The sequence below is a fragment of the Micropterus salmoides genome, unplaced genomic scaffold (genome assembly GCF_014851395.1).
Source record: "Micropterus salmoides isolate LMB-PRFRI ecotype aquatic unplaced genomic scaffold, ASM1485139v1 Ms_hic_scaffold_10, whole genome shotgun sequence".
Taxonomy (NCBI): domain Eukaryota; kingdom Metazoa; phylum Chordata; class Actinopteri; order Centrarchiformes; family Centrarchidae; genus Micropterus; species Micropterus salmoides.
Genome location: NW_024040041.1, coordinates 19,498,332 through 19,525,100, shown reverse-complemented (window position 1 = coordinate 19,525,100; position 26,769 = coordinate 19,498,332). Strand labels below are relative to the sequence as shown.

The following is a 26,769-nucleotide window of genomic DNA, read 5'->3' as shown; positions in this document are numbered from 1 at the left end:
AAAAGGTTTATGAATACAAACTGTGGAGGCAAATCTAATCAGGCAAATTTACTTTTTCCTTGCTAAAACTAACAAGACAGTAATCAAATTAAAGCTTTTTTCCCCCAGTGTCATGCATTTTTAAGCAACATTTCAACATGTTAATAAGACACATGTTTCTAAAGGTTACTACAGTCTCCACAATAGATCCACATTGTTACTCTTAACTTATATATATATATAATAACTTACTCTACAGTAAGTTTGTGACGTGAAGATACAGGGCTTAGGCTTTTATTAAAAGTGCAGCGCCCCTGTGTCCTGATGGTTTTGCGCTCAAGGTGGAGTTTTGCGGCACATCACATGTAATTGCTGCCGCTGTATGCGAACAGTGCTGAGGCTGTTGTCCTGAAAAGAGCAAGCTGTCAGAAGCTCCAAGAGGTTGAACCACAACGGAAGCGAGAGCGCTTTGCCTTTTCCGTACAATATCACCCCTACTTTCAGAGGAGAGGAGCATGCGTTCAACGCGCAGGTGAAAAATCTTCTAATTTAAGTTCTACGCTGCTGCAACTTTTTAGGTCTATACCTATATTGGGTCTATATTAGGGCAATATTTTTTTGTTGTAGTTGTTTGCTTTAGCTATAGGGTTCATAAAGATAAGTTTTGAAATCTTGAGAAATGTCTCGCAAGAAGGCTGTCAAAAGCAAAGCCGCAACCAGCAGCCCGTCTGCGGGCAGCCCCGCCAGGAAAGGGACCGGGAAAGCCGCGAGGAGCAGCCCGTGCATTGTCCAGATGAACGGTGTAGTCCATCCCAGCAGACCCTCCATCAGCAGCAGCAGCGAGTTTTATGACATCGCTTTCAAGGTAAGATGCCTGCTGCTGTTGTTGCTCGGTAAATGCATGAAAACAAACAGCAACTCACATAAAAGTAGGCTTTGTTTGATCATTTTGCACCAAAATATATCTGAGAATTAATCAAGGCGATGTACCAAATTCCTATAACAATGTCATAGAGATCGCTATAAACTAAACACACGGTCATATGAACACTTTTCGTCTTTTGTTTGCCTTTAGGACAGAGCTATAGGCCTACTACACAAGAAAACATAGCCTACACAGTAAACCTGTTTGTGGTCCACTTCATTCTATGCTACTGTTGTTTTCCTGTTTAGATTTCATTGTCTTTCGCTTTACAACCACCTCTATTCAATAAACGGCAGCTAGCGAGCTCCTGACACCAGCTGTGTCAATAGACGATCGATAACCTGGAAAGGCGCACAGCGCCCTGCAAACAGCCAACAGACAAATTATTTGCTCGTGCCGCGCCACTGGTTTGAACGCCTGTTTGTCTCGTTTACAGTGAGCAATTGGCGTGCTTTACCCAACCACAATTCGAGCACTTGTGCGAGTAGAGAACTGTCACTTCACCACAACACAAACGCAGATTCACGCCCACAGGTTTCTCAGAGTGTACTCCCAACATGGCTTCAAGGGAGTCGTGCCACCCACAGTACTCCATGTTTTGATGTGAGTGCACGATGGCTTTGTGGTGCTCTTTTTGCAGAACAATTGCATGGCTCCATCCAAGCTGTCTCCCTCTGTAAACCATAGATATTCTAATTTAGTATTTGGTGGACTACAATTTCTACAGTACACAAATCCCTGCAGCCAGCAAATTAACAATTGCAGAAAAAGCCACATTCTCCAGTTTCAACCTGAGCTGAAGCAAGATATTGTGCCATGTAACTGTAATTTCATGGATATGATCTGACATGATCTTTCTAGATCTAGCTGTAATGTTTAGTTTGATGTTGCAAGACTGGATTTAAGAAGTCCCACCTGTACATTTACTTTTCCCTCTGGTCATTACTCTGCATTGAGTCAGTAAGGACACTGATTGCATTTTATTTATAAAAGCCCAAGGGCAGGGAGAGACCAGGTGCCTCCTCCTGCACACTCCTGCAAACATTTAGCTCCCGTAGAGCTGTTTAAGGGAGAAATGGGGAGCATAGGGAAACAGTGGGCGAGAACTTCAGACAAGTTACCCTTTACCACATTTTGTATCTTTTCAGTGACCATGTTACACCCTTTCATACTTCTCCCTCTGTCTTTCTCTGTGCACCCAAGAGGCACTTTTGATTTCCATGGTCTAGGGGCCAACAGTCCCTCAGCTAACATGATAACAGTAATCACATCAAACCTTTAACTTCATCACAGCAGGGAAGAAGAAGAAAAACGCATGACTGTTTGTTCAGCAGCAATGATGCCGAAGTGTGTCTGTTTTTGTATGTGGGCACACACATACATGGATGCGCTATAAGATGATTGCAGACATTCACACACTTACAGAAAGGATCTAAGGACATCTACTGGTGGCCATGATGAGCAGTCACACACTCATTCACACACACTATCTTCACTGGCCAAGAACCAAAATACCAGGACTAATTTAGCTGAATGATTCAAATGTTCTGTTTTTGCCTGAGGACAATCAGATGCTGATATAAAATTATGAGAAACAGCTCTGTCTTGTTCATTGCTCCTACGTGTTTTCTTTTTATGATGCTAGTTATTTTAGTTCTGTCTGACATCTAACCTTTTTATTGATCACTCAGAGAGTGTGAAGTTATATCCGTCACACCTCTGGTTATACATTTTTGTGCTTCTTAGTTAAGGCTTCCAGTCATTCCCGGATAAGTTCTTCCCTCTTGGTTTCGTGCAGGTGATGCTGGTTGGAGACTCCGGTGTGGGGAAAACATGTCTACTGGTTCGTTTTAAAGATGGAGCTTTCCTGGCTGGCAGCTTCATCTCCACTGTGGGCATCGACTTCAGGGTGAGTTTAAATCAATGAAACCAAAAACATGCAAGCATAAAACCGACAAATCCCTCACATACATGCATATGCAAACACACTTCCAGGTTTAGTACCTTTTTGTAAAATGGGGCCATTTGTAGCCTACTAATGGTATTTTTCCAAAGTTATTTAGTGCCTTTTTATGCCCCAGAGCTATGGGTATTTCCTGTTAGGATATTGATTTCTTAAATTAGTTTGACATGCTTTCATTTTTTAATCTCTCTGGGTAATAATCATATCTCTGATGTGCCAGTTTTGTGGTCCCAGATGGGCAGCCAGGAAAGAACTTATCCATCTGTTCTAATGATCACCCTCAGGTATGTCTGTCTGTCCAACAGACTGAGACAGGCTACCACTTAGAGCAGCACTTAGACCCAGGGCAGCAAAAGAGACAGTTACATCCCTCCGGCTCTACATGGACCTCATGCACAGGGTCACGTCAGCTACAATAACAGCCCTGGGTGCTCACTGAACTGAATTGAACTACTACTTTCAATCACTAGGCTTTTTCTGGGCAATTATCTATCTATCAAGCAATCAAGCAATTTAGCAATCTTTTTGTGAAATTCTTAACTCTCACTTAGGTTAAATTAAGTAAAATGTTACACTGACTGGCACATGTACATTGTAGTTAATGTAGGCTTTTTATTGTCTGTCTTATAAAATATATGGTACAATATAGTATGGTCTAGTACAAGAACCCTGCAGGAAAAAAAAAACTTTTATAGAGGTTATTACATTCAGTTTTCAGCATTGCACTCCTGTAACCTTGTTGCTCTCACAATGGAAAGTTTAAAGCAATGTTATGTGAGATTTGGTGTAATTTGACGCCCCTACCATTTCAGAGTGTAATTCACCACTGTCATAAAAAGGACAGCTGTGCATTTGTTATGATTACATTAACAACAACGAGCAAGTTGACAATTTTGCTAACACAGCCAAACATCAAGTAAGTGTAACTGTGCATTCAGACCAAACGCGAATTTAATCCACGCAACGCTTTCCTCGCGGGGGTTTTATCGCTGGACATCCCTGGAGTGTTCACACACAACGCGATAGCGCGGATAAATACAACTCGCCATTACTACAGCTGTATGAACCCCAAAGTAAACATTTTGCTGTGATTAAATAGCAATAAACGGATCAAACTGATGCCGAAATAACTACAAGATTATGCAGATTTGTTAAACATATGAATTCATGCTTTGTCAGGTCTGTCAGCAAGACAGCAGGACAACAACTTCTAAAATGTTTGTTTTCTGAATGGAGTTCGGATCGATCAGGGCTATACTATGTATGTATAACGATAGCTGGAATAAAGTTACATACACATTTTTTCTGAACTCACCAGGTAGTTCAACCTCCTCGCTTTCTTTTCTCCCGGCAATGTCCACTTTGTCCGGTTTTTATATAAATATGAAGTGGTGCCAAACGACAGTAACAACACTGGAACCGGATGTGCACGGAAACTAGCTGCTGAGAAGCTCGAGTGAAGATAAATCAACATTGTAATCCCAAAAACTTAAGTAAAAAGCTAATTTAATAAAAGCAGTTTACTCCGAAATTAACTTGAGATTCATAGATGGTGGCTGAACCTCCGTCTGTGAAACTTCCGATTGTGCTTGAGCTGACTTTGCTAACACAGGCAAACATCAAGCAAGCACAAGAACACAGGACATAGCAAGCAGGCTAATAAGTTTTAACTTATTAGTCCAACAGCAAGAAGGCTAGCTCTGCATCTGTCTTGCATCCTTTAAGCTCTTTTAACTTACGCCAATGAGTATAAGCAGGGCCAATATTTACTCTTGTCCAGTCTCTTGTTCAATCTCTTCCTCCGACGTCTTGTTTGGTCTCTTCGCAGCCTCTGCCATGACACTGAGAACACTGAGCTAGATTCTTCCAAAGAATTAACATTGCACATTATATACTTTTTGCTTCCTCTAGTCTTATAGCTTGCTGAAGAGCCGTGTTGGTGCCATTAGGCATTACGCCGTTGTTGTGATAAATGTCCTGCCTAGGATTTCAATGTTACAGCACAGCAGCTGGCGTAGGAAGCCCGGAGTGGTAATGACAGAGATGTCATTCACCCTGTTACAAGTCCTTGTTCTTTCAAACTCCACATCCCCACATTTATTTCATTTTCAAACTTGTAGTCTTTAGTCTCAACAGACAGTCAGACTTTGTATAGCTCCTTGGAGTCACAAATGCCTTTTAAAACTTTATTCATACCGGCTATGCAGTTGTACTCCCTGTAAACAGACAGCGAATAAACAATTGAAGTTTCCCTTTAACTTACCTCTGTGGTAATTTTTGAGTGCCATAGTTTGTGGTTTTGTTGTAATCCAAGACTCCAAGAAATTACAGAGAGATTTGTTGCTGTTAATGGGAGTAATCAATATAAACATATTTACAGTGTAAAGGTGCCTAGAATGGAAAAATGTGTTTACCTTGGCAAAATATTTCAGTACATGTAACTGACATACCGCAAGCCTCAATCTTTGTTGTTTCCTCTGGAAAAATGGGTGAATATCAACAAGCGCTAGATGTTAACGCCCCAAAAGTTACATAGACTAATCCACGTTCCAGAGTTAGTGGTCATACAAGCTCATAGAGCCACAGCTGGAGGTTGTGCAGTGTAGTATGCCGTGCATTTGTACAGCAGTCAGTGAAGTGTAGTCTAGCATAACAGGCCTTGATTCAGTGCCCCTCTTCTGTACTTGGAAGCAAGTGGGCTTTCAGGGAGGGGGGCCTTAAAGAGACAGTAGCTAAAGCTGAGTGTTCAGAAAGAGGGTAAAAAGAGATAAAAAAAATAAAGGGTTTTTTGAACGTTACAGCATGTAAAAATTTTCTCGTAGAAACCCGAAATACAAGTATGAACCTAAGAATGAGCATTCTACGGCACCTTTAATAGTGATTTAAACTCATTAAAATGATGCATTTTACTGCTTACCCTCCTTCATTACTTTATTTGTCTGTCAGGTGCTAACTTGTTCCTCCACCTATCTTTTTCCTCCACCCATCTTCCTCACTGTTTATGGTAAATTAACTTATTTGAAAATGCTGTTAACACCATTACATAAAGTGTAAGTGCAACAGTAGATCCTTTATACTCTTGAGAGGCATACTGGTATCGGGTGTGTGTGTGTGTGTGTGTGTGTGTGTGTGTGTGTGTGTGTGTGTGTGTGTGTGTGTGTGTGTGTGTGTGTGTGTGTGTGTGTGTGTGTGTGTGTTAAACTAAAGTATCTAACCATTTTATAGCCCTATGTGTTTGGTTGGGATGAGTTTGTCAGTGGATGAGCAGTTGATTTATTTACTTATGTAAAGTTATAACACTATGTCTGCCGTCCTGATGTACATTTTGGCCTATCTAAGCAAAGCAGAAGCTTTATCAGCTATCTTTGACTGCTGCATTTACTACTAATAGAAGAAAAAGTCCAAAACTCATAAAGTTTAGTGCTTAGTCTGCTCTTTTGTCATATTGACTTATTATTTAATTGCAGTGTTGCACGGACCTGTGTGACATGAATAATTTCATTATTTTCCTCAATGCTCCCGTTCTCTCTTGCAGGGTTTAGGTAAATGATTCAGTTTTCCAGTACAAGCGAAATAGACCTCAACTCACGAGGATCCATCCTGAGTGGAACTGTGAGTCAGTATTGACGTGGTGTGTTTTTTTAGGTATGCTAATTACAATGCAGAGTTAATTGCATATTTTTCTTTTTTAGTGTTACATTTTGTGTGTAAATCCATATACATTTCTATATACAGTTCAACTATTTTAATGCAATAACATCCGCTATACAATATAACAAACTTCACTGAATGTAATTTAAAATTGATGTACAATGCAAACCTAAATCGACAGCATATTAACTATTGTTCTTGTTAATTTATGAGGTCAGTGAATTAAATTAAACTGTGTTGAGAAGTTGAGAGACCAGAACTTTGTTGAGTAGGAAAATATGAACATCCTTGTGTTTGTCTTCCCATGGAGGATACACAGAGAGACAGGGAGACAGGGAGTGATCGTTATTTTTAGAAAAAGACAGTTTTGATCCTTTTTAGTTGGTGGGAAAGAAAGGCAATTTGCTTCTTATGGGGATTTGATCCGGTTCCCACTTCAAAGCTGCAGTGAGATGCTGTGTTTTCTTCCCCTCTTGTTTATTGTACTCTCATCTCATCTCTCATTTAAGCCTCAGCATGTTCTCAGGATTACAGAGCTGCACTGGTGCCTTGTTAGGCTTAAAATACAGGGAGTCAGAATAACAAACATAATGCCACGCAAATTGCATTTGATTATGAAATCTCCCTATAAAGGGATTATAAGAGGGATACATTTATAGACAAAGAGTGAAAACCAAGCATGTACCTAATCACATTAATACCATGTAGATCTACCGTTTCTCAATCTCATTTTGACAAATAATTACTGCCAAACATTAATAGAAAACCAAAATGATTCTATATGACCACGTGGCATACATGGCCATTTATGACATAGAGACCAAATCAGGTTAATTGGATGTGATTTCACCTCTATTCATAGTTTTCAGTCACGTGACATGCGCTGTGACTTGGAGGGCAAAACAACAGACCAACATAGCGGCTCACACCGTGACTCTCCCCTAGAGACGCCGCAAAAGCAGTCAAATTTTATTTGGATCACCTTTCAACTTAAGAAAAAGAAAGATATGAACACAAACTGCTAGTGTTTCACATATCCGATCGATATAACGTTACAGCATCCGCTGTCGCATTTCTACCGTTGAAAACCACCAGGTCCCTGCCGCCGCTCGACTGTGGAAATGTTTACTTTTACCTTCTGGGGAATCCCTCACCTAGCACTTGTCACCTCGATTAGTAAATCCGAAAGCACAAAAACCATTCAGCATTTTGGCAACGCAAAAAGTAACAAACCCAAAGTAACAGTGTATCACTTGCATATTGGTTGGCAGGCAATGGAAATTAACGTATGACGTCACGTGAAAACTATGAATAGATCTCTAGTGAATTAAACATACAGTAGACGCACTGCTTATACTAGATCAATATTATCACTTCTTATTATCCTAATAAATCAACGTTTCCACATCACTTTGTTGCATTATGTAAAGGATTATTGGAACCTGCCACTGAAATGTAAACCTTTATAAAATTTAATCAATTTTCAGCAAAACTACTTTTGATCTTTTTGTTAGAAACTGCTCAATAACAAATGCCAAATTTGCATACAAGTGGTGAAAGTCTTAATTTTCAGGTTTTTTCTCAAACCAAATTTCACCACAGCAAACCAGAGGATAAAGTTCACTTGGAAACTAGGATGCAGCATGTCCAGGTCATCAGTTGCCATGGTAATGCAGGCGCTAACTGATGGGCAAGTGACTGTGATTGACCAAAGAGCAGAGCCTGTCTTTGTGCTTTTTTCTTCTTTTTGCTTCCATCAGGAGGTCAGAGGCAGTATGTGTAAGGCATCCGGTGGGTGTAAATGACTCCTGCTGCTCAGGCTAAATGTTGCTATTTGCCGTCTTGACTGAAAAGGACCTCTGATGTTGTCTTTACACTTTAGCCCGCTGTTTAATGTTTAGGGGAAATGTGAATTTGTTACATGCATGGACATTGAATGTCCTGAGAATATTTTTCTTCTCTACTTTCTCCATTTCTTTCTGCTCTGTAACACATCTAATCACCTCATGTCACTTATACTTCTTCCAGCTCCAAGGGATCCTGGGTTAGGTTCATGCCCAGTCAATAGAAGACAGCTGTCTCTTTTCATAAAATGAATAGCTCTGCAGGATTAAATGGGAACCAGCAATTACATATTAATGTGTATTTGTATCATGATTTTTGATCTCTCTACCACAGATTAAAAGATAGACTGCATAGAGGCAAACTGCAAATGTACTCTTCGCCCGGGATTATTTTTCTTACACTTCATTCATTGTCATTGAATTTAATTTAATTTAATAATTGATTAGACACTATGCACATCATATGCATCAAACTTAAATTCATTTAAAACTGAACAAGATCTTTATATGTATAAAACTGTCAAAATAAGTGAAGATATTAATACACAGGAGAAATCTTTCCAATCTGAAACATGCAGAGCCACAAACACTAAACAGACGTTTTCTTTTTCCTCGTGGCATCAAAACTACTCCACAGTTGTTGCAAAGAATAAAGACATATCATCATGTTGAAAGATATTAGGCCTGAGCCAGTGGTGTAGTCTACGTGATACGCACACCCTATGACCACTAAGAACGGTCAAAGATTTCCGTGTAGCTACCCACTTAAAATAGCGAGATGATACGTAACAACATTGTTTTGTGACAGAACTTTCACACATTCATTCATAAATTCACCCTGTTTGTGTTGCGAAGCTCTGAACTGACGTTTGTTGCTTCCTTGGCCTGCGACCAGGATATGACGTCACCTACCAAACAACAATACAGCTGCCTGGCGGTCACTCGGCGCACGTTTGAAGTGAACTAATGTGAATCACTGAAGGAGATGTGAAACGCGAGCAAACTCAAACTAAACTCTTTTAGTGTTTTTGTAAGCCTGCAGCTGAAGCTGCTGCCGCTCCAGGTGACACTGCAGCTGTAGCAGATGACACGAACATTAGAGTTACTGAAACACAGAAAACGAGCCAGATGAGGCTGATGCTGTCGTAACATTACCTGGTGAGTGAAAAAAGCATATAGGCCTATGTTATCATTAACGCTACTGTAACAGCATTGTTGGTCTATTGAATTGAATCTAGAACTAGTTAACTAACGTTAATGTGGTGGATCAATGAATGCGGGATAGGCTTACTGTGTGTGTGTGTGTGTGTGTGTGTGTGTGTGTGTGTGTGTGTGTACAGTAGTAGAAGTAGCAGTTCCTGGATGCTGCTGCTGAAAAGCCTCAGCTTTCCATTATTGTTAATAATAGTTGCTCTGAAATGTGAATTGAAAATTGCCAGCTGATAAAACCAGATTCATATAACATCTAAGGCTAAATGTAGCTCTTAACTGGCTGAGTTAGATGGTGATTAACACTAAACATTAGACATTTCCACCATAGATTGGTGCAGAAAATGTCTCCAGAATGCAGGAAATTTGGGTGCATTGTAAATGGTGTATTCATCAATGATTATTTCTTTACATACTATTAAAATGTCTTCTAGTCTTGATCTTGTGACCCCAATATTCTAGATTGTCACGTCTCATATGCTAAATGTTTTGTCACAAATCTAATCTGAGCCCTAAAATTTCCCCACCACTTTTCAACACAAAGTGACAACCTTTCCCACCTATAACTGTCATTGGCTGTTTAAGTCTTTGCGTTGTAGCCTAAGCAGCTCTCTATTAGATGTACATGCATACTGTATGTATTAGTGGGACGGGTGAGTATGAGGCTGGGAGGAAAAAATCACAGTATACTCACTAGAAAAAAGTAGACTACACCACTGGCCTGAGCTTTGTGTTGGTTTCAGGCAGTCATGCTAGATTCTTTCGTTTTCCCAATAATCTGACTGGAGTGTGGAACTGAAATATTCATTTCTGGTTTAAAGTTAACATCACATTTTGGTGGGTCTATTATTATTATTATTAAGGTGCGCAATTCAGTATGTTTCCCTACCACAATGAATCCCTTTAAAAATCTACATTTTCCCACACTGTCTGTGGCACTCTGGCTCCACTGATTCATACTGAAGGTATACTGTCAATCTTTAAAAATACCTCACAAAGGTATGGTTTCATTAAAGCAGCTGGATTTTTGTAGGTTTTAGGTTTTGAGGGGGTTGAAGCCAATTTTGTGGTCGGTCCACTGACCATGGTCCCTAACACAGAACACTGGCCCAGTTTGTGAGTGGTGGGTGGAGTTGTCCATGTGGTCCTTTGGCTGTGTTTGTCAACTTAGCCAAAAAAATAATATGTCTAATAAATTATACTCTTATCGATTATGCCTATATTCCTATTGTTGTATCCTACTTCTCTCTTCTCTAGCCATGTGGTACACTTTTATTACCTATAAATGCGTAATTTAAGTTGACAGAGACAAATAGCTAATCCCTTTAGTAAGTAGTGTATCTGCCTGTACTACACATTGCTATAGGGGTTTAGGCTAATGCGCTACCATTTCTGTGGGGGGACAAAAACACTGATAATGTGATCTTTGCCATAAGTGGACAAATAACTTTAATCTATGGCGGGAGCCGTCTTTGGTGCTGAACTCCTCCTCCAAACTCCAAAATCTACATTGCTTTGCAAAAGTATTCGGCCCCCTTGAACTTTTCGACCTTTTGCCACATTTCAGGCTTCAAACATAAAGATATAAAACTGTAATTTTTTGTGAAGAATCAACAACAAGTGAGACACAATTATGAAGTGGAACGAAATTTATTGGATATTTCAAACCTTTTTAACAAATAAAAAACTGAAAAATTGGGCGTGCAAAATTATTCAGCGCCCTTAAGTTAATACTTTGTAGCGCCACCTTTTGCTGCGATTACAGCTGTAAGTCGCTTGGGGTACGTCTCTATCAGTTTTGCACATCGAGAGACTGAAATTTTTGCCCATTCCTCCTTGCAAAACAGCTCGAGCTCAGTGAGGTTGGATGGAGAGCGTTTGTGAACAGCAGTTTTCAGTTCTTTCCACAGATTCTCGATTGGATTCAGGTCTGGACTTTGACTTGGCCATTCTAACACCTGGATATGTTTATTTGTGAACCATTCCAGTATACATTTTGCTTTATGTTTTGGATCATTGTCTTGTTGGAAGACAAATCTCCGTCCCAGTCTCAGGTCTTTTGCAAACGCCATCAGGTTTTCTTCCAGAATGGTCCTGTATTTGGCTCCATCCATCTTCCCATCAATTTTAACCATCATCCCTGTCCCTGCTGAAGAAAAGCAGGCCCAAACCATGATGCTGCCACCACCATGTTTGACAGTGGGGATGGTGTGTTCAGGGTGATGAGCTGTGTTGCTTTTACGCCAAACATAACGTTTTGCATTGTTGCCAAAAGGTTCGATTTTGGTTTCATCTGACCAGAGCACCTTCTTCCACATGTTTGGTGTGTCCCAGGTGGCTTGTGGCAAACTTTAAACGAGACTTTTTATGGATATCTTTAAGAAATGGCTTTCTTCTTGCCAGTCTTCCATAAAGGCCAGATTTGTGCAGTATACGACTGATTGTTGTCCTATGGACAGAGTCTCCCACCTCAGCTGTAGATCCCTGCAGTTCATCCAGAGTGATCATGGGCCTCTTGGCTGCATCTCTGATCAGTCTTCTCCTTGTAAGAGCTGAAAGTTTAGAGGGACGGCCGGGTCTTCGTAGATTTGCAGTGGTCTTATACTCCTTCCATTTCAATATTATCGCTTGCACAGTGCTCCTTGGGATGTTTAAAGCTTGGGAAATCTTTTTGTATCCAAATCCGGCTTTAAACTTCTCCACAACAGTATCTCGGACCTGCCTGGTGTGTTCCTTGTTCTTCATGATGCTCTCTGTGCTTTAAACGGACCTCTGCGACTATCACAGAGCAGGTACATTTATACGGAATCACACAGGTGAATTCTATTTATCATCATTAGTCATTTAGGTCAACATTGGATAATTCAGAGATCCTCACTGAACTTCTGGAGAGAGTTTGCTGCACTGAAAGTAAAGGGGCTGAATAATTTTGCACGCCCAATTTTTCATTTTTTTATTTGTTAAAAAAGTTTGAAATACCCAATAAATTTCGTTCCACTTCATGATTGTGTCCCACTTGTTGTTGGTTCTTCACAAAAATCTTTTGTGAAGAAAAAGTTTTATATCTTAGTTTTATATCTATAGTTTGTTTTATATCTTTGAAGCCTGCAATGTTGCAAAAGGTCGAAAAGTTCAAGGGGGCCGAATACTTTCGCAAGGCACTGTATAAGGCCACCAAATCTACCAGTAACCTATGGTCTGTGACCAAACTCTTCAAATATTTGACATGTCAGCCAGTCTATATTAATCTGCTGCAATCAGATTTTCACACACTGAGGGACCAATATTAATTTTCCATGCTGTAATTGTCTAAATCCATCATACATTAAGTTTGCTTCATTTTTATATTGCTTTCTTCCATGGGCGTGCTATTTTAGATTTAGTGCATCTTCTTGCTGAAAATAATGTGTAGTTTATTCTTTTAAATGTTGTAGCCTGAAGGCAAAATCCCACAGTAACAAATAGCGTCAGGGAAGTTGGTGAATGTATCTGAGCTGTAAACATAATGAGTACCAAATGTTATTTACTGAAAAACAATATTCTCAGCTTCAGCAGGATTCTTTCTCCATTACTGGGGTCACAATGTTTTCATTTGGAAACAAAGCTTGATGAGCAATTTCTTCAAGAGTCAAAAAGAGGAATATTAAGTGGGAGAGAAAGCAAGAGTGGGAACATGGGGAAATGAATCATACCAGGGAGAAGCAGAAAAGCAAAGATGCTCAGAGGGGAAGCCTTACTCCCACAAAAGTGTGGCAGAAAAACAACCATTCTTCCTCTTTTCCTCTTCACAATCTGCTTCACCTCATGGCACCGAAGGGAAGTAATCCTTCAGTCCCTTAGTTGACATAAATGCATTTGTGGGGAGAAGCGCAGCACTTCCCACCTCTGCTGAGAGACAGGGGAACTGCTCCCAGCTGCCAGTTTTATCTACTGCGACCTCTTATGCAACCACACATTTCACCTCTGTGCACCCTAAATAACATGACGTGTTTGACTCGGGAAGGTTGAGCTTGAATGTTGCCTGTGAGAATGGATTATACTTGGATGGCATCCAACTATACAGTATACTGTACAGATATTCATGTTCCCAAGAGGATAAATCCTACCGGCTCTGATCATTTGACCCTTCCTCTGGTGCCACCAGCAGGTCACTGTTTTCACTTATCCTGTGAATTATCTCAACATCTACACAATGGATTGGCAGAAAATTTCGTACATTTGTGGTTCCCAGATGATTCATTGTAATGACTTGTGTCACTACTGCCACCATGAGGTTGACATTTGTAGTTTTGAGTTGACTGAGATGTCTCGACAACTATTGGATGGATGTTGTGAAATTTAGTATAGACATTTATTTTCCCCTCCACATGAATTATTAAACTTTAGTGATCCTTAAAGTTTATACCTAGAGCCATCATCAGTGTTTTAGTTTGTTCAGTACTTTGGTTTACCTGCCTAACTATTGACATTCCGATTAGCCTCGCCTATACTTTGCCCAGAACAAATGAAACATCCCAACATTTCTCCAATGATTTACTTTGAGCACTTTATCTAGGAGTGGTCCATAAAATGTCCCTGACAGGTTTAAGAGGCATGGACCATACATGGCATACTAATTCATCTCACCCTGTTTGTAGTCTGTATTATACACAAGACCTTTTTATCTTTATGATTTACCTTTGCATCACTAGGGAAGGTGTCTTTTGTGAGCTACAGCTGCAATGGATGGACTTGAGTTCATTACTGACTAATGTGTGATAGAAGCAAATCTGAGAGCAACAGTGCTTCACAAATGAGGTTCAGGCTGTGGGGAAACTGCGGCTCGCAGGGTGGCACTGTCAGTCCGCCATTTTTGGCCTAGACTCAAATATCTCCACATCTGTTTGATGAATTGCCATGATATTTTGTACAGACATTCATCCCCAGAGAGATCCTCCGATTTTACCACCATGAGGTTGACATTTGTGACTTTAAGTTAAATGTCTCTTCAGCTATTGGATGGATTGCCATGATAATTGTTACATAAATAAACGTTACAAAACTAATGACAGTGACAGCCTGCTAATTTGCAATCATGTCATCCTAACACACTCAGCTAAGACATGAACACGGCAAACATTATACAGTTCTTTGTTAACACCACCATGCTAGCATTGTTTTGGTTAGCATGTTAGCATAGGCTACTGATGTTTGAATTTAGTTAAAAGCACCGCTGTGCCTCAAGTACTCTGTAACTGTTTTTTTGAAGTGTAAAAATAAAGGTATCATTGTTATTATTTTCTAATTCAAGAAATGCATACTACAAAGGGTTTCATGAAAAGACATCAAAGGAAATAGACTAAAGACAACAAAGTAAAATAATGCTTAATGTCCCTACAAAATCGGACTTTTTTTTCTTATCCTACTCATCAATCAACACAACACTCGCTCTGTAATACCCTGTACGCTAATACGCCCCTCCACTAGCCTCTCTGCTTTCTAAGAGAGGTCATCCCTCATGTTCCTATTTACTCTTGTGACACTCTGACACTTGTGTGTTACAGTTTGGACCAGATGTTTCACCCCTCACTGATAGAGCTGAAGCATGTAAAATCAAGGTTCCATTTTAAGCACAGCAGGAGTGTTTCGTTCAAAACAGACAGCCCCATTGACTCAGATTTCAATTTCCTCTGATGTTATTTTTGGGTGTACTTAGTATGTATATGTGGGGGTGGGGGCTATGAATCAGGCAACTGCAAAACTGTCTGATTTGAAGATAAATTGAAGTGGGGGTGCATTTGGCACTGTGCTCCTGCATTTAAGAACAGCTATTCTTTGTTGAAAATAAACGTAAAAATCTTCAAACTTCACCCTCTGCCACCCTGGGCAAGACAACATAGGCAACATGCTTACCCTAATCCTAATTAACTGGGATCAAAGTCAAATAATAATGCTGACAGGGAGATTTCCTTTTACAAAAAGAAAATTCAGATATCATGTATTTTTATACAGTAATGATGCATGAATCTCCATTTATTTTTACACTTAAGCTGACACAGCAGCTACAAAAGGATTGTAGGTGCATATGTGTCCAATGACCTTCATTGTCTTGGGTGAACTGCAAAGTGCAGTTTGTTACATCAGCAACGACTGATTTATAATATATCTATGCATGCATCTATAAAAAGAATAGACTTTTGAATTATTCAAATAAGTCTTATTATGCAGGCAATGCTCAAGATTACCTTGGTAAGTGTGTGTGCATTTCCACGGCATTGAAGATGTTTCACCTGCCAGAGCAGAGAGCAAGATGAGACTGAGGCGTTGGCAGCAGCCGAGATCTGGTCACAGAGACCCCGAAGCAGCTGTAAATATTAAAGTCTAATAACTAGAGTAGGAGACCATGAAGTTGGCACATGAACTCTCACAAAACACACATTATCTACATGCATGTCTTTGGAAATATAATGAGGAGTTGAACGTATAAGAATATTCCTGCATATAAAAACCCAGTCACCTTAAAGGACATATGAAGGAAGAAGCATGCATCTCTGTTACTTGAGATTTTAATTTAGCCATGAGTTTGCTTGGATCCATCACAACAGTGAAGGGGGTAAATGTTTGGCATTTTTATTTGTTGTAAATTCCTTAAATGATGAATTGATTATGAAAGTAGTTTTAATAAATTTTGCAATCGGTTAATCGACAAATCGTTGCAGCTCTTCATCAGTATCAGAGGATATATTTGCAAATAAGTATAGCAAGCCAAAAAATTGGTCGATATATTAGCTCATTGTAGATTCACTGGCATCTGTGTATGTCAGCCAATACGTGACAATAAATTGCTGTAAATAACCAAGTAAATTACCAGGTAATTCAGAAAACTGTTTCCATACATTTGCCCACAAGAGGACACTGACAAGTTTATTTTTTAATTGTAAAATGTCTCTCTTAGTATGTACCATGGTCTCAATTCTTTAAGATAACAAATCTAAGAAATCTGTGTCAAGAAAGTTTGTTTGTTTGTTTGTTTATGTTATATGTTTATGTCACTATATTTTGACAGGATGTTTTTTGATTAAAAAACAAGGGTAATGCAGTGTGCAATTGTGTGCTTGTGATGTTTGTTTGGTGGGTTCAAACAAAGGGTGGTATGTCCGGAGTTGTTTAACACATCTATATGTGAATACCATGAAATGAAAGCTGACAACTCTTGTCTCATACTTTTGATCTTAAATGCAAATGTCTTCAGTGTACAACAAAAACAAAGGAATTTGCCTTACCGTTCCAATACTTTTGGAGGGGACTGTACAATCCAAGATTGGAGATGTTCTATGTCATACCATCTGAAATTGAACCTGTAAACATTGATTTATTTGCTGACCTCTGACCCCCACAATGTCAAGCCAATCATGTCAACTAGATGTGCGATTCCTCAGGAAGGTTGTTTCTTATGTGGTTTGGTCAACCTCTGGCAAGCAGTGTTTCATGGTTACACTGAAAGACTGAGCCCTCCTTGTGTCATCAACAGCACTGATAACAGCTTATTGGTTAAATGAGCTGGAAAAGCATTAGATAGTCAATTTACTGGTCTCAGCTGAGCCCACAGTCAAATGGGGTGAGGAAGAGAGAGATATTTCATTTTGGTTACCTTTCCAGTAAGATGAGGTTATTGTGATGGGTGATGAGGTTGTTGTGGAAAACACACTGGGAGAGAGTTAATGTACATTAAAGCTGCAGTGAAAGTGAGTCCAGAATCTGTGTGTGTTACAGTATATTTACTAGGTATCAATAGATTATTGATTGCAGATGGCTGTCTGTCTGGCTTGTGTTAAATCATGAAGTGAGATACTGGTGTGTGTCAATTTCATTCAGTGGCACATTTAGTGGCTGTCAATGACAGACACACACACACACAGTATACAAACACACTGATCACAATGCTAAACAGATGTGGCAACTGTTAACCACTTTTGCTGTTGGCATTTAACAGGCAGCTTGCTTGGTGCCTCTTTTGAAATATATATTTTAAAGGCTCATTATTACAGTTTTGCATTTCTATGTAATGTAGCTCAGCGTTAACAGTGTTACTTACTTACTCAGCCCTGGAACTCAAACCATTTTCTAATGCCCAAAACTAGGGGTGCACAATATATTGACTCAATATCATTATCGCAATATCACGTTGCGCAATATCATATCGAAAATATAACAGGTTTTGTCTCGCTTCAGGGCTTCCCCCGGTCTAAAAAGGGCTCAAAATGTCCGCGAGAGAGCCCTCGCGCACTTGACGATTTGACAGTGGGACAGCCCTAAGTCCTCAACGCGCCTTAAAGTCTGTGAGTCTGTGAGGGTGGACATTGGGATTGGGCAACAGAGCGAATGAACTCTGCCCAGCTGATTGTCACTGGCGTACGCTGTGATAGTAATCAGCTGGATCACCAGCTCATGTTGTGAGTCTGTACCTTTTTATATACAGTCTATGGTCCAGACAGCTGTGACGAGCGGTAACGAAGCTGGTAGAGTTAGAGCAACATAAACACCTAAAAACTGAAGCACAACTTTGCTCTGTTTGGAACTGTGAGCTGCACTTAATAAGCTGCTTAAGTTAACATGTGTGTGGATTTGTGGTGAGATTTGTTTTAAGTAACATGCGTCGGTCAAACCGTCTGAAGGGGATAACGTTACTTCCAGCGAATCAATAACGTAATGCACAGCAGAGTATAGGGCTTTTTTTATAATACACAAGAGTAAAGGGCATGTAGACTTCTCATTAAATGATGACGTTAGTCTGGTAATATTATGACTTTTTTCTGGACAGAGAACACAGTTAGGCTATGTGAGAGATTCTGAATGGCCGAAAGTTGTGAACATGAGAAGACAATTTGCTGAAACACAGGAGGCATTAAAGTCCAGGAGTTTATAACTAAATTAAAAGGTAATAATTTATCATTGAGGCAGGGCCGGCCCATGGCATAGGCGACATAGGCGGTTGCCTAGGGCCCAGAATGTCAGGGGGCGCTACAAGAGAAGGTTTTCAACTCGGTTTCACATGCAACATGCAGTCTGCGCACTGTGACAGTCAAATGGTCAAAAGGGGATTATTCCAGCGGAGCAATAAATAATGCACAGCTGAGTACAGGACTGGTAGACTTTCTAATTCTAATTAAATAATGACGTCAGTTTCGTTGTATTACGGCTTTTTTTCTGGACATGTCAGAGAACTAAGATATGTGGGAGAGATTCTCAGTGTGCAGAAAGTTATGAACATGAGCAGAAAACCTGCTGAAACACAGCAGCTATTAAAATACAGTAATATATAACTTACTAGAGGCAGAAAGGTGTCACATGCACATCCCCAAACAAAAGACACAAAAGAGGAGGAAAAAAGGTGCCACAATCACATTTAAAGAGGTTACTTCCCCAAACAAATACACAAAGAGGAGGGACGACTAAATCATTACTCAGCAGGGATGATATTACAGGAGAAAAGTTGATCTATTGGAGAAACAGATCTGATAGCAACACAGAATGACTGAGAGCTGCATTGCATTTTATTCTGTTATAGTTACGCTATAGATTTTGAATTGTCCCCTGCCACCTGAATTTTGTTTCTCTTTTTTAAAAATCACCATAAACTGGTCCAGAAAAATTAATCAGAATGCAAGAAATATGCTCAAAATTTTCATATAATTCAGCTTTAAAGATTTCTTAAAAATAGTATTAAAATCTCATCTCGTCTCGACGTCGTGAACCCAATCTGGAATCTCGTCTCGTGGGTTAAGGGTTCTCGTCACACCCCTAGTTATCACAATATTCCTGATCATTATCGCAATATCATATTTTGTCTATATTGTGCGCCCCAACCAAAAAAATATATTTAAATAATTAAATTAACATATGACAACTGGTCGACTAATGGCTTGAACTAATTAGAACTAACGACTTGAATTAACTACCACTAGCTGACAAGAAGGCCCTGCGATGGATTGGCGACCTGTCCAGGGTGTACCCCACCTTTCGCCCTATGTCAGCTGGGATTGGCTCCTTCCCCCCGGGACCCTGTGCGCAGGATAAGCTGTTGATGATGGATGGATGGATGGATGGATGGATGGATGGATGGGTGGGTGGATAGTTGACAAGGAACATCTTTAGGGGGGCAGACCTAAATAGTAAATATATAATAATATAACACTAGCATGTCTCATTCTGCATAATTAAATATTTTACTTTGGAGGTTTTAAGTACATTTAATTGATGATGTTTTGTACTTTTACTTGCTTTTACTGTTCTGACATTTTATAGAAAAAGTGATAAATGAAGGAAATGATCATCAGGTGAATTGATAATAATAAGAATTGTTAGTTGCAGTCCTAGTGTGGAACTCACCCGATACAGCTCAAACACACACACAACATGCATATGTGGACACAGTCATGCAGGCCGAGTAAGCCACTGACTCATGAGCCAGTCCATCCTTAGCGATGGCGCTCTGAAATAGAATGAATTAGGACAAGTGTGATATGGATCACTTTCATTCTGACAGGAAAAGACTTGTGTGTGTATGTGTACATTATACACCCCAAACACTCACTGTTGGTTGCTTTTGACTTCTGTCTTCAGTGAACTAACTAACATGGCTGATGTTTGACATTAAAGACTTTTTGTAGCCCATTATAATACATGCATTTTGAAGTGTCTGTTTAGTGGCTGAAAATGTCTTTTGTTCAGAGGAACATAAGGTCATCATCTTCAGACTGCATGCTTTTGAGAGAGTGACTCATGCAAAAAGTGGATATTAGTTATCACGTCATCACTGCCACTCAGTTTGAGTTAAAAAAAACCCAAACTAGATGCACTTTGGTACAAGTGTATTTGTGTACTTTTTAATTTTGCTGTTGTTAAACACTCAGCGGTTGATGTACCTTTTCTCCAAAAATAAAGTTGATGGTGTAGCATTTTGTATTGATACTGTAGATCATCTTTGAAGCCAAAGTGAAGCAGATGACAGTAGCAGAGAGGTCGAGGTTGTTGTTTGGACGCTGATGGAGCGTGTCCCTCCAACTATTGACAAAAGGCTGGTCCGATGATTCATCACTTCCTTTATATTATGATGTTTCTGATGCTGAGGACACAGACAAGATTTGACCTTTCGGTGTTTGCCTTTAGATATTGTACCTCTGTTGATTTGAATCTTAAGAGGTGAATGTCTTAAATATAGTAAGTTATCGATATACCATGATTTAAACACTGCATGTTGACGTAAAAATCAATATAGTGGGTAGAAAATACCAGGCTTCCTGACCTCTAACACCTTCCTGTTGTCCACTTTTTTTAAACGTTTAATTTCTCCCCATGGGACAGTAAAACATGACTTCACTTTATTTAAGTCTTTATTATTCGTTCTGAGAAGGAAATAAAATTTGAGAAGTTAAAACCTGCAGAAACCATTATATGAGTCTGTGAAGTGTGTGTTATGCACATTTTAGAGAGCAAGTGATGAAAAGAGATGGAAAATCAGACAGCAGGGAGAGAGGCAGCTCTGGCATGTGAGAGGACGATAACGGACTCATCATAAAAATCAAGCTGTGACTGATTACATTCTCTGAAAGCTTCCGCTGCTCTTTGATACTTCCTCTTTCATTGTGCATGTCACTGACAATCCAGTGCCTCACTCATGACAGCCTTTATGCATCTGTCTTTCGCATTTTTCCAGCTTCTATACATTTTTCGTTTGTGTTTTTATAGTTAGTGGAGTGATGGCTGATTTCTCCATTATCCACTCTCCCGCCTGCCAGCCTGTCTGCCTGCCTGCCTCCTATGAGTGGGTGCAATTAAAGTGCCAAGCATACCATCAAGTGGCAGTAATGTGTTTTTTTGCTTAAAAAATGAATTGAATTAAGATGAAGTGGGAGCTACAATGAGAGTCAGAGGCAGCCAGACACACAAAAACAGGCACTCTGTACATGTTTATTTATATGTGTGACCTTAGCCATAAAGCCATTTTGCTGGATAGTCAGTAATTGTTTTTGTGTCTCTGGTTCTGGTTCTATAATTAGGGGGTGGTGAGCTGTGTTGCTACACAAGCCTCTTACTAAATTAAAAGTTGTCAAGCATTCAGCTGCACTTGAATGTCTGTCCAAGTGAGTGTGCATGTGCGTACATGCACATGTAAACTTGTGAGCGTATGTGCGCATATTAGGGGTGGGGGTTCACCTAGGGAATTGTTTGTAATTAATGAAAAGCAGCTTTGCCACCTGCTGCCCTAATGTCACTGGGATCTAGAGAGGCAAGCCCTGAGGAGCACCATAAATATTTAACCACAGCATGAAAGAGGTGGGAAGTGGGAATATGGGTGCATCGCTGTACGAAGCTGATGAGGGACTGAAATGGTAAAGAAGCATAGCACAAAGGAAGATGGATATTGTTCAACAGAGATACCTAAAAAAAGATGAGAAGGTAACAGGTGGATGGACTAAATAGCCCATCGATTTTCATCATGTAATGGTATTAGTCTTAATCTGAATGAAGATAAAACTGAGTGTATTATCTTCAGTACTAAATGCTTGTCAAACAATCCAGCTTTAAGTCTGGGAGCTTTGACTTCATGCACCAAGCAAATTGTCAAAATCTGGGTGTGACATTTGATTGCAGTATGAAATTTGACAAGCAGATTAGCAATGTTGTCAGAACGAGCATCTTCCAACTTCGTCTCCTGGCTAAAGTTAAGCCTTTTCTTAATAGGTACGATCTAGAAAAGGCTATCCATGCCTTTATTAGTTCAAGGCTAGATTATTGCAATGCTCTTTATGTTGGTCTAACTCAAACATCTATCTTGTCTTCAACTTGTGCGAAATGCTGCTGCTCGCTTTTTAACAAATACATCTAGAAGTACAGACATCACTCACGCTCTATTTACACTACAATGGCTTCCGGTTTTAGAAAGAATTTCAAGATTTTGTTGTTTGTTTTCAAAGCCTTAAATGGCCTAGCCACAGAGTATTTGTCCGAGCTTTTAACTTTGGGTGGGCAAAACTGGCTGTAGTACTAGTACTACTATGAACATTAAAGGAAATAGTGTTTTACGTGGGTCTGCCAAACAGAATGATGAATAAAAATAAATACACTACTACTAGTACTAACAATAATAATATCATATATTATTACTTAAATTATACATACATACATATATATATATCATCATATCAACATATCATTTGTCTTTTGTATTGTCATGCACAGTGTTGTGCAAGTTACTCTGGAATTGTAATAAGTTACTTTTTACTTTTTACTCCTTATTACTTGACTTATTGCTGTATATTAAAAGTAAGAGGTGTGGCTTCTCAACTTGAACTGCCCCGGACTTGCCTCGTAATCATGTCAAAGATGGTGCATCTTGGAAACACAGTAATGCAGCATTACTTGGATTAGTAACAGTAATATTATTACTGTTTTGGAAATAGTAATCACCTACACTACTAATATAACAGTGATACATCACTGTGTAATGCGGTACTGCCCAACACTGGTCATGCAGTTGTTATTACCTTACACATAATGACTATTTTCAATGTAGCATATTTGCATGTAGTTTATCCCTTTACCAGCACACTTTTCATTCTCTCCAAAGCAAGCTGCGAGAAACCATTTTTCAACCACCATCTATGATACAGTGACCTAGAGCAAAACGCTGCTCTTGAATGCATCTTATACTACATGACTGTCTACAACGATGACCAGCAACTTTGAGATTTCACACTAATGTTGTACACTTGAAAGAGCAGCTAGATAACTTTGGCTAGGAAGCCATGTTAACTATTTGTTCAGCTACCGTGTATATATGTCCCCTCTGGTTTAATGATTTCACCTGACTGTAACTACAGTCAAGCGGGTCACAGATATGTTTAGAATATGTTAAACACTATAGTTTAACCGCTCATTAATGTTAGTGCTCTTCCACAGATAACCATGGCATTAGCTAGCTTTGTGGGGAATCTAGCTGCTTTAAGCGAGAATATTTAGAAGTGATGAAATATGGAGAAATGATTGGATCGTTTGCCACACTGTTTAAGAAATAAATTTACAATCATGTTTATCAACAGTGTAACTTAGCCTCTGCCACTCAACTACTGTAACATTACGGGAGGAAACCAGGAGAGGGCAAAGAGGAGGATTAGCAAGTATGGTCATGAACGTTTTCACGAGAGGAGCAACCCACTCTGAGTCACGGTCGACCCATGTAAACAATAAACAAACAGATAAAAATAAGGAGACTTTCTCTAGAAATGATTAGATAGACTAAAACTCTCAAATTATTTTATCAACTACCAAAAAAATTGCACATTTTTCCAAACTAGAAAAACAATTTTCCCATTTCCTCACACAGTGTAATTTATTTTGTTTAACATTTTTGTGCAAATCCCTTCACACATCACAGGTTGCAGAATGTGTTTGTTAAAGGTGCCATGTGGCGTTTTCTTGTAAACAAGCAAAGGTTATGTTTACATTCAGTGTTACTCGTACGTGTCCACAGGACAAAAAAAACAAGGACCCACTCATAAATATGCTTATTCATATTTATCCATAGCACTACCTTTTTAACTAAACATAGCAGTCAGTATGAACCTCAATTAATACTCAGTTCTCTGGTTGCAATGCATGTAGGGACATTACAGTGAAGTCTACCCTAGTGATGTATTCCCTTGCTGCCTGGCCAAAACTAATTTCATATGTGATTTAGACAGACTTCTGTGGCCTGACCTAAAAGACAGGATCTTGATGAAGATACAGTGGTTTTGTTTTTCTTGAAAGTACTTTCCAATAAAAGTGGCCTTTTATTGTGGCCAGCCAAAGGCACACCTCTGCAATACCCATGCTTTCTGATCAGCATCTTGATATGCCACACCTGTGAGGTGGATGGGTTATCTCGGCAAAGGAGAAGTGCTCACTAACACAGATTTTGACGGATTTGTGAACAATATTTGAGAGAAATAGGCCTTTTGTGTGCATAGAGAAAGTCTTAGATCTTTGAGTTCAGCTCATGATGAATGGTGGCAAAAACAATCGTGTTGCATTTATAATTTTGTTCAGTGTATTTTCGAGAAAGCAGTGCTTGATTTCAGGAAATGTGTCTCAACAGTTGAAAGAAACTGTAATGAATCTGACAACATATGCCCTGGCAGATATTCTTTGGAGAAGTCTGTGATGATACTTGACCAAAATAAATAAGTGCTTCTCTGAGAAAAATGTGCCGGAGTGTGTGTGTGTGGCCTATATGTGTGTGTTTACTTTATAATATGAATGCCAGGGAAGGAAAACTAAAGAAAAGAGTTTCATAAAATTGAAAAGGACAGACAAGAAATTTAGCCACAGATGGTAACAGCAACCATACACAGCCATACACTGTTGCATTTCCATTTGATTTGTATCATTCCAGTGTGTGAAAACATCCTGGGGAGGGGCTTCAGAGAGGTCAAGGCTCCCCCTCACAGCATTCAGCTGAATAATGGATCTGTGATCCAGCATCACAAAATACGGTGCATGTTCTTGTCCGTATTTACTGCCTAAGGGCGCGTTTGGATCACAGCAAGTGTCTGCGTCAGTGTGAGTATGTTGCTACGGGTTACAGGTAAAAGATCAAATACAAACCCCCGGCCTTATTTCCAAAAAGCAGCTTTAATCTGAAAAAGTAAAGAGCAAAGTGATCAAGGTAAATCAGTAACCTTGCCTTTTAGTACACGGCACAAGGTGTTCTACCTGGAAATATATGCTTGCATTTATGTTAACCATCATATTAACCAATGCTATGTGGGACCAGATGATGTTGAAATATAAAGGAGATTTTGGATTAGTTTTGCAGCAGCCCTCCCTTTTTACCGGTGCTGGGGTCTCATCGAAATGATTAAGGAAGCTTGCCTTCTTTGCAGCAGTGCAGTTGTCGTGAAAGGACCCTAAGGCCCACTGCTCTTTCAATTAGTCTCTGTTTAACTTCACCAAGTCACCCAAGTGAGAAAGTCAGTAACAGGAAGGTTCCGGCTATTACACTGATGACACAGTCAGAAGTGCTTTGGGGAAGCACTCTTTTTTTGGTCAGTGCTGTGACAGATGAGCATACAACCTTCCTTGTTAGCCCTACATTACTTCCCAGAATTCCTGGAATAAGGTTTCTATCAATTAGCATTCAATTAGAGTGCTATGCTAATGTAAAATTTAACAATCTGTTAGGGTGTGGTGTGGGGACAGAGTGGACCCAAACGCAACACTCGGGAAGGACAGGCTTTATTGAAGGGGTGGAGGGAGTGGAGGTGAGGGAGAGGAGGACACCGGGGAAGCATGGGCACGGGGAACCGAGTCAAGGGAGCCGGGGGCACTGGGGACCGAAGAAGCAAGGAGGCACGGGGAGGACGCCGTGGAAGAGGGCAGGGTGATGAGCCCAGCTGACGGAACGGAGGATGGAGGTGAGTGAACATGGAGGGGAGACAGACAGGGTTAGACACAGCGGAGACAAAGCGCAGGGAAACAGAAATGATGCAGAATATGTGAGCGCTTGAGTGGTGAAGTGGCACCGGGTAAGGAGCAACAACGATCAAGCAGCGATGGAGTGGAGAACCGGGGTTGATATGCAGGCAGGGATGAGGTTGATTGCTGGCAGGTGCGGCAGGCAGAGGAGGTGGCTGACGAGATGCAGGTGCGGGTCGTAGGCTGGGCTCAGGAGCGGAGGGAGAGAGAGAGAGAGAGAGAGAGAGCACACAGGGGAGGAGACACAGGGAGGCAGGCAGAGAGTACAGGAAAAAAACAGGGGAAAACAGAATCACAAGTAAAAAAGGAGAAATAAACAGGACATTCACTGTCAGCTGGGCTGCCACTACAACAACAATCTGCATGTTAAAATCACGCTGAGGCCCGCCTGCCCGCCCCCATCATCCTATGTGACTCCCCAGTTGAGACTGTGGAGTCCTTCAGCTTCCTGGGTACCATCCTCACCACGCACTCCGAATGGGAGGTGACAATACAAGTGAAAACAAAACACTAATAAGCAGTTTATTAATGTATTTTGCTAAAGGCAATTATCACCAGTTAAAATCATTGCGCTGGGGTCAGCAAGTAAAGCCCATCAATGAATGAGTCCCATAGCGTCTATAAGCTGTATTATGTGTGTGTCTGGTGTAGTGTGATTTACGATGCTATCACTGTTTCCAGGAGAATATCCAGTGCATCTT

At 40.1% G+C, this 26,769-nt stretch overlaps 1 protein-coding gene across 1 annotated transcript in view; it reads left to right on the top strand.

The window, feature by feature from the left end:
• The first annotated feature begins 143 nt into the window (after window positions 1-143).
• LOC119889989 (ras-related protein Rab-26-like) overlaps window positions 144-26,769 on the top strand; it is a 76,849-nt gene continuing 50,223 nt past the window's right edge. Inside the window, exons 1-2 of the mRNA XM_038700970.1 lie at window positions 144-844; window positions 2,703-2,813. Of these exons, the coding sequence (XP_038556898.1) occupies window positions 659-844; window positions 2,703-2,813 (297 nt within the window). The 5' untranslated portion in view covers window positions 144-658. The remainder of the gene's footprint in view (window positions 845-2,702; window positions 2,814-26,769) is intronic.